Source organism: Mercenaria mercenaria, chromosome 3, assembly GCF_021730395.1.
Source record: "Mercenaria mercenaria strain notata chromosome 3, MADL_Memer_1, whole genome shotgun sequence".
NCBI lineage: Eukaryota > Metazoa > Mollusca > Bivalvia > Venerida > Veneridae > Mercenaria > Mercenaria mercenaria.
The window spans coordinates 50,817,744-50,830,704 of record NC_069363.1 but is presented as its reverse complement, the minus strand read 5'-3'; the positions used below and the strand labels follow the sequence as shown (position 1 = coordinate 50,830,704).

At 35.3% G+C, this 12,961-nt stretch overlaps 1 protein-coding gene across 1 annotated transcript in view; it reads right to left on the bottom strand.

Moving 5' to 3' along the window:
- The window catches only part of LOC128555625 (regulator of telomere elongation helicase 1-like), a 48,340-nt gene extending 40,678 nt beyond the window's left edge, over nt 1–7,662 (bottom strand). The window contains exons 1-5 of the mRNA XM_053538461.1: nt 7,584–7,662; nt 3,277–3,342; nt 1,096–1,255; nt 727–844; nt 285–385 (exon numbers count right to left, since the gene is read on the bottom strand). Coding sequence (XP_053394436.1) covers nt 285–385; nt 727–844; nt 1,096–1,255; nt 3,277–3,342; nt 7,584–7,652 — 514 coding nt within the window. The 5' untranslated portion in view covers nt 7,653–7,662. The remainder of the gene's footprint in view (nt 1–284; nt 386–726; nt 845–1,095; nt 1,256–3,276; nt 3,343–7,583) is intronic.
- Nucleotides 7,663–12,961: the final 5,299 nt, after the last annotated feature.

Below are 12,961 nucleotides of genomic sequence, written 5' to 3'. Positions count from 1 at the left end.
ATACAAGTTGTGTGCAAGTTTGATTAAAATGAAGTCATAAATGAAACCACTATCGTGCAGACACGAAATTGTTGACGGACGCACGGACGGACGAAGAGTGATCACAAAAGCTCACATTGTCACTATGTGACAGGTGAGCTAACAAAACAGAAATTACACAGAGGTGAGGTCAAAGAGGTTTGAAGTTGACAATCAAACCCACTCAGCCACAGCAGCCACCTCAGAGACCCAGGCAAGTGTCTACAGAGATAATGATGTTCTTAAATTTCTCTTTACACACTTACCATCTGCTGTGACATAGCTCACAATTTTGTCCAATGTGTCAAGAATAATATTCTTGTTTCCATACACAATATTTGCCTTTGCCAGTAACTCGTACATGAATCTAAAAGTAATATAAATGTATTACACAAGTGTAAGGCTGCAGCAAAGTTAGTATTTTTTACAATACATTTCACTGTATTTCACATAATTATTCAGAAACATTCAGACAGAATCAAGAAGCAGGTGGATATAAATAATATTTATTAGGCGAGTCCTCACAATCGCTCAGTCCATAGATTCTGCTATTGACCCGTCTATAGTTGATGAAACAGAACTGAGGTATGAAAGACAATCATTATAAAATCAAGGCAGTCAGGTATTAAGTTTTCAACAGAAAGCAATATCAGATACAATTTGAATTATAGTTTTACATCTCTACTCTTTATAAATTTGACTACTCACATGCCAGGTTTAGTTATTCCTTTACCATTGCTTGGAACTTCTATTTTATCTATTTCTTCTTCCAAATCAACAAGAGTAGCTTTAAGTCTTAACAAATCATCAACAGTAAAGTCTGGCACTGAAACAACAAGTTAGTGAATGCTATTTTTTAGACTTAACACTAAGTTGCTACTGTAATGCAAAGTTTGCAAATTTCTCAAATTCGCGAAAATATCATCCGGTGTAACTTTCAATGTTCACCAAGACACATCATTACTACAGTCTAGTAAGGTTAAACAGACTTAGATTTGGTACTTCACTTTTCGGCCATCCTTTAATACTTCAGCTCACAAAATCTGAACTATTTAATTATACTGAAGGTATGCATACTTTCCCCACCACCAGTAAGGTCATCATATTGAGATTCGGACATCTGTTCTGATTTGAACATTTCCAACATCTTTTCTGCTAATCTTGTGACTTCTTCAATAGCTGTGGCAAGGTCACCAGGCTTCAGGTCAAAAGATGAACTATCTTCACATATTTTCTCCTAAAATTCAAAATGATATTTGTCTATTTGTGTAGATTTATCTCCCTCTTTCAGTATTCCAGCTAGGTAATGGAGGCCAGTTATCTACAGTTGCTGGATTAAATACATATTTAATTATTTTTTCTACATGCGTAGCACTGCATAAAGAAACCTTTCCTACATAAATCAGATATAGACGATGAATGAATAATTTCAGATGAAGTCTTCTAACATATCATCAGAGAAAACATTTGTACCCTCCCTCCACTCATCCCCTCACCAGGGATCAAACTTAGATTAAAACTTCTCCAAAGACACCATAGATTCCCGTGTACAATACACCTTTTTTCACCTGAATGGCCACCCTTGAATCATAAGGCATAATACACACAGGTTAATACATTTTTCAGACCTCATAAAATAGCTTGTTTAAAATTGTGATTTTTCCAGAAATTTACGAAAAGTTGTTTTTTTTCTGAAGGATTTCAGGCTGAAAACATGATGTGCATTATAAATGAATGTGTATTATACATGAATTTTCATGGCAACCAGGAAGGCTGAATCTTTTAACAGAAACATGTAAAGAAGGTTCTTAATTTTCTCAAAGTGTCTTTGCATGCATCAATCAAGATCAAGCTATGATAGTCAATAATATAAAAAAAAATCTTGATCAAAAATAACTTTAATGTTGGCATGTTATCTCTAAATGTGGGAGAATCAATATATTCCTAATCAGCATGAAAGATAAAACCTTGACAACTTGCAAATAGGGAAAATAAAACGAGACTGCGATTTAGAATAGCACTTACCACAGCCTCTTCTGAAGTGCAGAATAATCACCATTATTCAACACTTTAACCCTTACCCTGCTAAATTTCTATAATGAACTTGTTCATCTTCCAGTTTGGACAGTACCATTAACTGTTAAAACAGGTGCATACCAAAAAGATACTGACTGAAAGGCGAATAGTGCAGTTCTTGATCAGACTGCACGGATGTGCAAGCTGATCATGATCTACACTGGTTGCAAAGGCAGAATCAATCGTGTCCAGCATGGTAAAGGTAAAGAGAGAACAAAAGCTTTCTAATAACAGTGCCCTCAGCTATCTGAAGGCCTTCCACCTGGTACTAACTCAAATACAAAAACTTCAGTAAAATTAGGGGCATACTTTTGCTAACATGTAAGCAAGTTATGAAACCTGCAATGTAAGGACATCCCATGACGCAAAAGATTTGTGGAGAGATAAAAAACATTTGGGCCAATAATTCCTGTGAAACATGCTTACATATGAAATTTCAACAAAAATTTCTAAGTTACGAGCATGATTTTGACAAAATCAAAGCTAGAGTTATGTAACTTGTCCTTTGCAACCACTTCCTTATGCCAAATATATATTATTATGTGAAGTTTAAAAGCATTAAGCTTAGTAGTTTTTGAGAAACTTACTTTAATACATGCAAAACGTTTGTGATGCAGCTGCTGACGAAAGAATGAAAATATAGCTCTACTATTTCTTCATACAGAAAATATTTCCTGTCCTCTAAATTCCTTTTATATTCAATAACCTCTGTACAACAAACATATTTTGATGTCAACAGAGACTGCAATACTGTGAAATCATTTATATTCTTGGGGGACTAATTTTCATGGATTTAGTGGCTAAGTCAATCCATGAAATTTAATCCCAATGAACAAGTAAAATTCCCATTTATGTTATGTTCCAAAGTTGAAATCCATGAATTCATATCCCCACAAAATTTTCGTTTTGACCCAAACCACGAAATTTCATGCCCATGAAATTAAATGATTTTACAGTATATGCACAAATCTTTTAAATTAACATTATGTTATTAGAATGTAATAAACATTAGACACCAGGAGCAACAAATAATATTTAATGCAGCCCACAAACATCACACTTCCTATATGTATTAAAGCACACACTAACCTTTTGGAATAAATAAGCTCAAAAGAACCTTAAAGTGCAATATTTGTTTCTTATTTTTATATCCAAACCTAGTTTACACCTGGCTTGACTTACCAAATTATGAGCTTCATCAAAAATCACCACACTTCCTTGTAATTCAACACCATGTGCTTTTCTTGTCTAAAATAGTGAAAAGGTATTAATTTTCTTTCTTCATATTACAGAAAGCTTCTTTACATTAAACATTTAAAAAAAAATTTCACTTGCAAAATTTGCATGAGTAAAGTATATACATGTACTACACATTAATTCTACTGATTACAATGGAATAAGGCCTTACACCACCATATCTGACTAGGAACAGTTGCTTCCATCAGATTCTGCTCAAATCTGGTACAGCAAATCATATGAAAGCAGCCAGATCTCAACGAATGTAATCTAGCTTGACTCCTTACTAAAGATTCATGTGATGTAATCCTTACAAAAGTATCTTAATAAATGAAACTTCAGTTTTATCTGTAACATTTCAAAAAGTTGTATCAGATTTAAAAAAAAACAAGAGGGTCATGATGACCCTGGATCGCTCTCCCGAGAAATATGAGCTACATGTTTCAAATGTCAAACTGACTTTTTAGAAATATTTTGGAAGATTTTCCAATGTACAATCAAGTAACCCCTGGGGTGGGGCCAATTTTACCCCGAGGGTCATGATTTCAACAAAGTTTCTAGAAGTCTACTAGGCAATGTTACATATCAAATATCTAAGATCTAGGCCTTCTGGTTTATTTTTAGCAAATTTATGAAGTTTCCCCTATGTACAATCAAGTAACCCCTGGGGCTGGGTCAATTTGACCGTGGGGGGTCAAGATTTGAACAAATTTTGTAGAGGTCCACTAGGCAATGCTACATGTCAAACATCTAAGCTCTAGGCCTTCTGGTTTATTTTTAGAAAATTTTGAACAATCAAGTAACCCCATGGGGCAGGGTCAATTTGACCCCGGGGGTCATGATTTGAACAAATTTTGTAGAAGTCTACTAGGCAATGCTACAGGTCAAATATCTAAGATCTAGGCCTTCTGGTTTATTTTTAGAAGATTTTGAAGATTTTCCTATGTAAAATCAAGTGACCCCAGGGGTGGGGTCAATTTTGACCCCGGGGGTCATGATTTGAACAAATTTTGTAGAGGTCCACTAGGCAATGCTACATGTCAAATATCTAAGCTCTTGGCCTTCTGGTTTATTTTTAGAATTTTTTTGAAGATATTCCTATGTAAAATCAAGTGACACCTGGGGCGAGGGTCAATTTTGACACCGGGGGTCATGATTTGAACAAATTTTGTAGAGCTCTAGGCCTTCTGGTTTATCTTTAGAAAATTTTGAAGTTTTTTCTTTTTACAATCAAGTAACCCCATGGGGCGGGGTCAACCGGGGTCATGATTTGAACAAATTTTGTAGAGGTCTTTTAGGCAATGCTACATGTCAAATATCTAAGCTCTAGGCCTTCTGGTTTATTTTTAGAAATTTTTTGGAAGATTTTCCTATGTAAAATCAAGTGACCCTTGGGGCGGGGCCAATTTTACTCCGGGGTTCATGATTTCAACAAAGTTTGTAGAAGTCTACTAGGCAATGCTACATATCAAATATCTAAGATCTAGGCCTTTTGGTTCATTTTTAGCAAATTTATGAAGATTTCCCTCTGTACAATCAAGTAAACCCCTGGGGCTGAGTCAATTTGACCCTTGGGGGGGGGGGGGGGGGGTCAAGATTTGAACAAATTTTGTAGAGGTCCACTAGGCAATGCTACATGTCAAACATCTAAGCTCTAGGCCTTCTGGTTTATTTTTAGAAAATTTTGAAGATCTTTCTATGTACAATCAAGTAACCCCATGGGGCAGGGTCAATTTGACCCCGGGGTCATGATTTGAACAAATTTTGTAGAAGTCTACTAGGCAATGCTACAGATCAAATATCTAAGATCTAGGCCTTCTGATTTATTTTTAGAAGATTTTGAAGATTTTCCTATGTAAAATCAAGTGACCCCAGGGGTGGGGTCAATTTTGACCGTGGGGGGTCAAGATTTGAACAAATTTTGTAGAAGTCTACTAGGCAATGCTAAAGGTCAAATATCTAAGATCTAGGCCTTCTGTGTTATTTTTAGAAGATTTTGAAGATTTTCCTATGTAAAATCAAGTGACCCCAGGGGTCGGGTCAATTTTGACCGTGGGGGGTCATGATTTGAACAAATTTTGTAGAAGTCTACTAGGCAATGCTACAGGTCAAATATCTAAGATCTAGGCCTTCTGGTTTATTTTTAGAAGATTTTGAAGATTTTCCTATGTAAAATCAAGTAACCCCTGGGGCTGGGTCAATTTGACCGTGGGGGGTCAAGATTTGAACAAATTTTGTAGAGGTCCACTAGGCAATGCTACATGTCAAACATCTAAGCTCTAGGCCTTCTGGTTTATTTTTAGAAAATTCTGAAGATCTTTCTATGTACAATCAAGTAACACCATGGGGCAGGGTCAATTTGACCCCGGGGGTCATGATTTGAACAAATTTTGTAGAAGTCTACTAGGCAATGCTACAGGTCAAATATCTAAGATCTAGGCCTTCTGGTTTATTTTTAGAAGATTTTGAAGATTTTCCTATGTAAAATCAAGTGACCCCAGGGGTGGGGTCAATTTTGACCCCGGGGGTCATGATTTGAACAAATTTTGTAGAGGTCCACTAGGCAATGCTTCATGTCAAATATCTAAGTTCTTGGCCTTCTGGTTTATTTTTAGAATTTTTTTGAAGATATTCCTATGTAAAATCAAGTGACACCTGGGGCGGGGGTCAATTTTGACACCGGGGGTCATGATTTGAACAAATTTTGTAGAGCTCTAGGCCTTCTGGTTTATTTTTAGAAAATTTTGAAGTTTTTTCTTTGTACAATCAAGTAACCCCATGGGGCGGGGTCAACCGGGGTCATGATTTGAACAAATTTTGTAGAGGTCTACTAGGCAATGCTACATGTCAAATATCTAAGCTCTAGGCCTTCTGGTTTATTTTTAGAAATTTTTTGGAAGATTTTCCTATGTAAAATCAAGTGACCCCTGGGGCGGGGCCAATTTTACTCCGGGGTTCATGATTTCAACACAGTTTGTAGAAGTCTACTAGGCAATGTTACATATCAAATATCTAAGCCTTTTGGTTTATTTTTAGCAAATTTATGAAGATTTCTCTCTGTACAATCAAGTAACCCCTGGGGCTGAGTCAATTTGACCGGGGGGGGGGGGGGCAAGATTTGAACAAATTTTGTAGAGGTCCACTAGGCAATGCTACATGTCAAATATCTAAGCTCTAGGCCTTCTGGTTTATTTTTAGAAAATGTTTGAATATTTTTCTATGTACAATCAAGTACCCATGGGGCGGGGTCAATTTGACCCCAGAGGTCATGATTTGAATAGATTTGTAGAAGTCTATTAGGCAATGCTACATGTCAAATATCTAAGATCTAGGCATTCTGGTTTATTTTTAGAAAATTTTTGAAGATTTTCCTATGTAAATCAAGTGACCCCTGGGGCGGGGTCATGATTTGAACAAATTTTGTAGAGGTCCACAAGGCAATGCTACATGTCAAATATCTAAGCTCTAGGCTTTCTGGTTTATTTTTAGAAAATTTTGAAGATTTTTCTATGTACAATCAAGAAACCCCATGGGGCGGGGTCAATTTGACCCCAGGGGTCATGATTTGAACAAATTTTGTAGAGGTCCACTAGGCAATGCTACATGTCAAATATCCAAGCTCTAGGCCTTCTGGTTTATTTTCTAAAAAAATTTGAAGATTTTCCTGTAGAAATCTATGTAAAATCAAGTGACCCCTGGGGCCATGACTTGAACAACTTTAGTAGAGGTCCACTAGGCAATGCTACATGTCAAATATCTAAGCTCTAGGGCTTCTAGTTTTTGAGAAAGAGATTTTTTAAGATTTTCCTATGTAAAATCAAGTGACCACTGAGGCAGGGTCAATTTTGACCCCGGGGTCATGATTTGAACAAATTTGGTAGAGGTCCACTAGGCAATGCTTCACCCCAAATATCTAAGCTCTAGGGCTTCTGGTTTTTGAGAAGAAGATTTTTAAAGTCTTTCCTTTCGGTTGCCATGGCAACCAGAGTACTGCATGGAATTCAGTTCTTTGAACAATTTTTGTAGAGCTTCACCCAAGGAAAATTCCTGTGAAGTTTGGATGAAATTGGCCTAGCAGTTTATGAGGAGATGTCGTTTAAAGTAAAAGTTTACAGACGACGGACGACAGACAACGGACGGTGAGTGATCCTAATAGCTCACCCCGAGCCTTTGGCTCTGGTGAGCTAAAAACAAGGAACATTTGCTTGATAATTCAGGAAATGTCTAGTAAGAGATGAAGAACCTTAAAGTACCTTAGGGTCGAGGAGATAGTTGTATGGCATGAAGGTAATATCAGCATCCGACTTAAGCTCACGTGCCATGTAGTACGGACAAACCCTGAAATGGAAAGTTTAATCATTTAATCCGTTACTGTAGTAGCCAAACAATCCGTATGTGGCATTTTTTCAGATGTAGATCTACAGAAATGTCTTACTTTAACAGGAAAATAGTGGTCATTTGAACGTTTTTCAAGTTCCATGCCAACAGCAAGAAATAGACCTTGCTCTAAATCAACAATACCTAAAGTAAATGATGTACACAAAGGTTTGCATTCATTTGATTTATGTTTCAATATGCCAGATCTGTACATAATTCAATGTAGTTTTCATGTTGGTTTTCAATGTGCAGAACCGCCTAATAGTGTATTGTCTACAAATGTCAGATTTCCCAAACTAATGGCAAAACTTTATCATTTATGCATAGAGCAGGTTATTAATCACATTGTTTTTCTGCTTACTCTTATTGCAGTCTCTGGAGATGTAAATAAAGAAATCAGTCTTAATGACACATGAGGATACAGGTTTTCTACTCATAAATAAGTTTATGAGGATAAATTCTGAGCGAGGAGTTTCAATACCTTGATTAATTCTCGCTTAAACTGCTACCAAGATTCAAGCCAAAGGTGTTTAATTCTGCTATTGTTTTTAGGCATAAGAAGTCATAGCAAAAGTTTTGGTATAACAAGGATTTTTCCTTCCAACAGAAGTGTGCTTTAAATAAGGCAAGGATGGGCACCTACGAGCAATTGGTCTTAATACATTTTCTCTAATGAAAAGAATTCACTGGAGGGCTGGCTAGAACAAACATCAACTTGAAGTCAACAATTTGAAGTCAGCAAATTTAACCATTCTAACATGGCTCCATTTCACTGCAGGTCAAGCTCTGTAAATTCCATAATAAACAATGGTTAAAGCACGGACCGTTAAGAGAGCATTTAGATGTCAAACTGCTGCTTAACATCCAGCCTATCACTAGGAACCAAGCATAATTTTTGTCCTAATATTTCAACGAAAATTTGAGAAAGAAAACAATCAACGTCTTCCTGTGGTTTATCGTCTAGTTTACCATGGTTCACAAGATATTCCTTAGATTTGACCTGGTGACCTTGTTTTTGACCCCACATGACCCAGATTCGAACTTGACCTAGTGACAAACAATCTGACCAAGTTTAAAAGCGGGGTCAAAACTGGGCCTTAAAGGGTGTTCACATTTTTTCCTATGATCGGCCTACTGAGCTTTTTTTGCCCCCACTGCCCCTTTTCGAACCTGCCCTAAGATCACCAAGAAAACATTTACCAAAAGTTTCTGAGATTTTCCCAAAAACAGGGGCCCTCTAGAGTTCACAGCTTTTCCTTTGATTTGACCTGTGCCCTTGTTTTTGACCCAAATGCCCAGTTTACTCACCTAAGATCATCAAGAAAAATTTCTGCCCAAAGTTTCAATAGAATGGGTCACAACTGTGGTCCTGATGTTCACAGGAAATTTGATGGCAACACCCCGCACCGGCACACCAAAAAGACCGGTCAAAATTTCCCTCACCTTGATAAACCAAAAAAATTTTAATTTACTGTTGTCAATGCGGGCTGAATACATACCCAGCAATTGTTGCAACCAATTAGTAATCTGCAATTTACCTGTAAAACCCAATTAATTTAAACTTTTCCCCTGGGTTTGTTTTCTACAAGTCTACAATTTTTAAATATTTTTTATTCTATCAATACCAATTACTTATTTAAAACATAATAATTTTTAATTGGGGGAAAATGATATAAAACACATTATTGTACTTTATCATATAAAAGGGGGAAATTTTAAAGTAAAAACAAAAAAAGAAAGTTAAACCCCTTAAATTTTTTGCACATGACAACAAGTCTTGTAATGGTGAAATTAGCCGCATCTTTTTAAAACCAATGAAAAAAAAAGTAACGAAAAAGAAAAAAAAAAATACTAAAGGTGCCTTTGGGTCGGGTCTTGCCATATGGGCCCTAATCAACTCATTAGGTGAATATTTGTCCAATTATTTTAAAAAATCCTTGATATTATAACCGGACCTTTAACCTTTGACCTCTGGACCTTGACCTTGAAGTTGGGTTGGGTCTTGCATGACACTCGTCTATTTTAGGAACATTTTTGCCAGTTATTTCAAAACCCCTTAAATGGGGGGCGAGTTTCCCAGCCCCAAAGTGTCGGACAGAGGACGGACAGTTTGAAGATGCGCATATTTCTATGTCCCCCTTTTTTTCTTCATAAAAGGCGGGGACAAACTATAAAATACAAAAAATAATTTTCAGCCTTTTATTTTTAAAAACTTGCGGGTAAATTAAAAACAAACCCAAAGGCATAACTTCACATTTAATAAAAAATCCTCAAATTTTTATAAAAACAATTAAAAACATTAAGATATAGCAACCAAACTTTTAAGCCCTTTAGTCTTACTGAAAAATAAAGGGGCCTAATTTGGCTGGCTGAGTGAAATACTAAAAAAAAACGTGCAAAATTTTCACATGCTAAAAAAAAATCCTATTTTTATGAAAATGTAGAATGCTTTTGGAGACATGCACAGCAAAAATTCAGCGGACAGAATCCGGACATATGTCAATTTAAAAAATCTATGTTCCATCCCCCAAAAGTAAATTTTTTTTTTTTTCCTTTCGGACAAAATAAAACAGAGGTTACTAATTACTATTTAATATTGCTACTATTCCCCCTTACTGACCATTGCACAAAATTTATAAACCAACAACGAATTACTACATACGTAAAAAATTTTTAATGAGACAACGGCTTTCCTTTTAGGGAAAAATTCTTTTTCCGAAACATAAAAACCCAAAAAATAATTCTCATATTTACTATTTTGGGAGAAGCGGGACCTAATGACTGATCTGTGATTAAACGTGTAATCACTCATAATCAATATCCCTAACAGACAAAAAAAACCAAAAAATTGGTTTGGGAGGGGGAATATTGATAAAACCTACAAACAGCACTGACGAATTTCCCCATAAAACGTTTCCACTGACATCACAATGTAATCTATGTGCAAAAAATGAATATCACTTTAATTTTTTTTTTTCGGGGGATGAAAAAAAACGCACTCTTGAATTTATTTTTAAACTCCTAAAAAAAACAATTCAGTAAAACTTGAGAAAGCAGAAAGGGGGCCTTTTTGCAGGTGGATATTTCACAGGATAAAATTTAAAATTTATAAACAAGTGATTTTCGGGGTTCGCTTCCAATGTTCCTTTGCACATTTTTTTCTGTTTACAACTGTCTCCCAAGAATACCATGATATCCTTTCTTTTTTAATCCCAAAAAATTATGATTTTGCACAAGACATATGTGCATGGGATCTCAGCGTGATTCTTTAAAATTTTCTGACTATAAAAACTCACCCCCCGGGATAATTTTATTCGATATACAGCAAATTAAATCACTGGCAAAAAATACAGAATATTCCAAAAAGCCCTAATATTTAAAAATGAGTGGTAAATTGACCAAAATTTTTCATTTGGTTTTCATGTTAAACAAATTTTATTGTTTTTGAACTGATAATATTGTTTTCAAAAGTCTAAATGCCTATATCGCACCTGTTTGGTATTTTTCTGCGGGGGCTCCCATCCAAATAAGTAAATGTTAACTGGTCTTGTGGTAGAACAACTTTTCACCAATTTTTTTTTTTTGAAAAATGCTTGTTTTGCATATGAAGTCAATAATGATTTTAGTAAAAAATGTGCTAAATTTTTCAAAATTTGTCAGATTGCAGTTCAATAGTTTTAAAGACTTATACAATCTTTAAACATTTTGTTTTTGGAAAAAAAGCTTGGATTTTTACTTTCATGGCTTACAGAAAACCCTTAACAAGTATAAAATGAAATATTTGCCATAAAGGTTGCTGTTTTTTTATTTTTCTAGGTGTAAATTTTTCTGTAATATCTGTCCGGGTTTTTTCATATAAACCAAATTTTCTCAGCTCTGTTGAATTGCTACAAAAACAAAACTTCTTATTTTTGCCCAATCCTACCAATTTTCTATACCCTACATTTCCCTCATCACCAGGTTCTGAGTTTTTTTTTAAATCAAACTATATAAATTGGGGAACAAATCAAATGGTATATCACAAAAAAATACATAAAAAAAATAGAATTACTTAAAATTTAAAATGCCTTATGTAACGTTAAATATTGTTTTCAAACCACATTAATATCAAAATAAAGAATTTTCACAAAAAGGAAGTAACCTTGAATGAACAGGAATGTGTCCAAAGGGCATTGTGTATGCTAGACACAAAAGGGGGAGTCCGAAAAGGCATTTTGAAAAACTGGGACCGCTGATTAACTTAGGAATGAAAAGAAATACTGTCATAAATTTTTTAAATCAAAAATATTGTCCCCTCATTAGCTGAAGGCTTCCCAACTTTATCTAAATATCTTTCTATTATTTTTAAATTAAACTAGACTGCTATTGAGAAAAGCGCATGTCTCCCACCTGCCTAACATCTAAATAAAAAACAGCTTTAATACTGTTTACTCACACAAATTCCGGGCTGATTTTGGTAATTCAAGGGCCATAATTTTGAGTGCCTGGGGCGTTTTTGCTAGTTATGAACTTGGTTGGGTTTTTATGGTCAAAAACTTTGGTTAAATTTTGGTAAGACGGAGAAACTCTTTGATTAAGCGCGGACAAAGTAAAAAGGGCAATTTTCGATAATTCAAGGGCCATAATTCCAATGTGCTGGGCCGATTTGGCTAGTTATCAAATTTGGTTGAGGACTTATGGTCAAACAAATTTTATTCAAGTTTGGTAAGATCGGATAATAAATGTTCGCTTGACGGGGACAAAATTTGTGACACACGACAACACACACATGGACACCCGAAAGAAAAAATCAAAGTCTCCCACCCACTGTGTGGCGGGAGACAAAATTTATGCTGGGACAACAAAAAATATACATCTCTGACCCCAAAAGTGGATTTTGACTCTTGAATTAGAGATCTAAAATGTTAAGATTTGATACATCCCTAAGGGTGTCCTTGACCTGTAAGTCTTACATGCAACACACTGTCTAGTTACGGTAAATGTTTGTGCCATGGTACTTGAATATTCATCAAAGTTATACCTTGCCCTTCAGTATAATACGGGTCTTGAACAAGACAAATTGCATTAGAAATTGTGACAATTTTTTTTTTATATCATCCATTTATAAAATTATAGATGGACAATAAAAAAATGAAAAAAAATCATTGACCTTGATTTAAAAAGGGTAGGGTAGGGCTTAACGAGAATCAGCCATTCCAAAAAATGTTATGCCAAATTTTTTTGTATATTTATCTTTAAAAAAAACAGTTAAAAA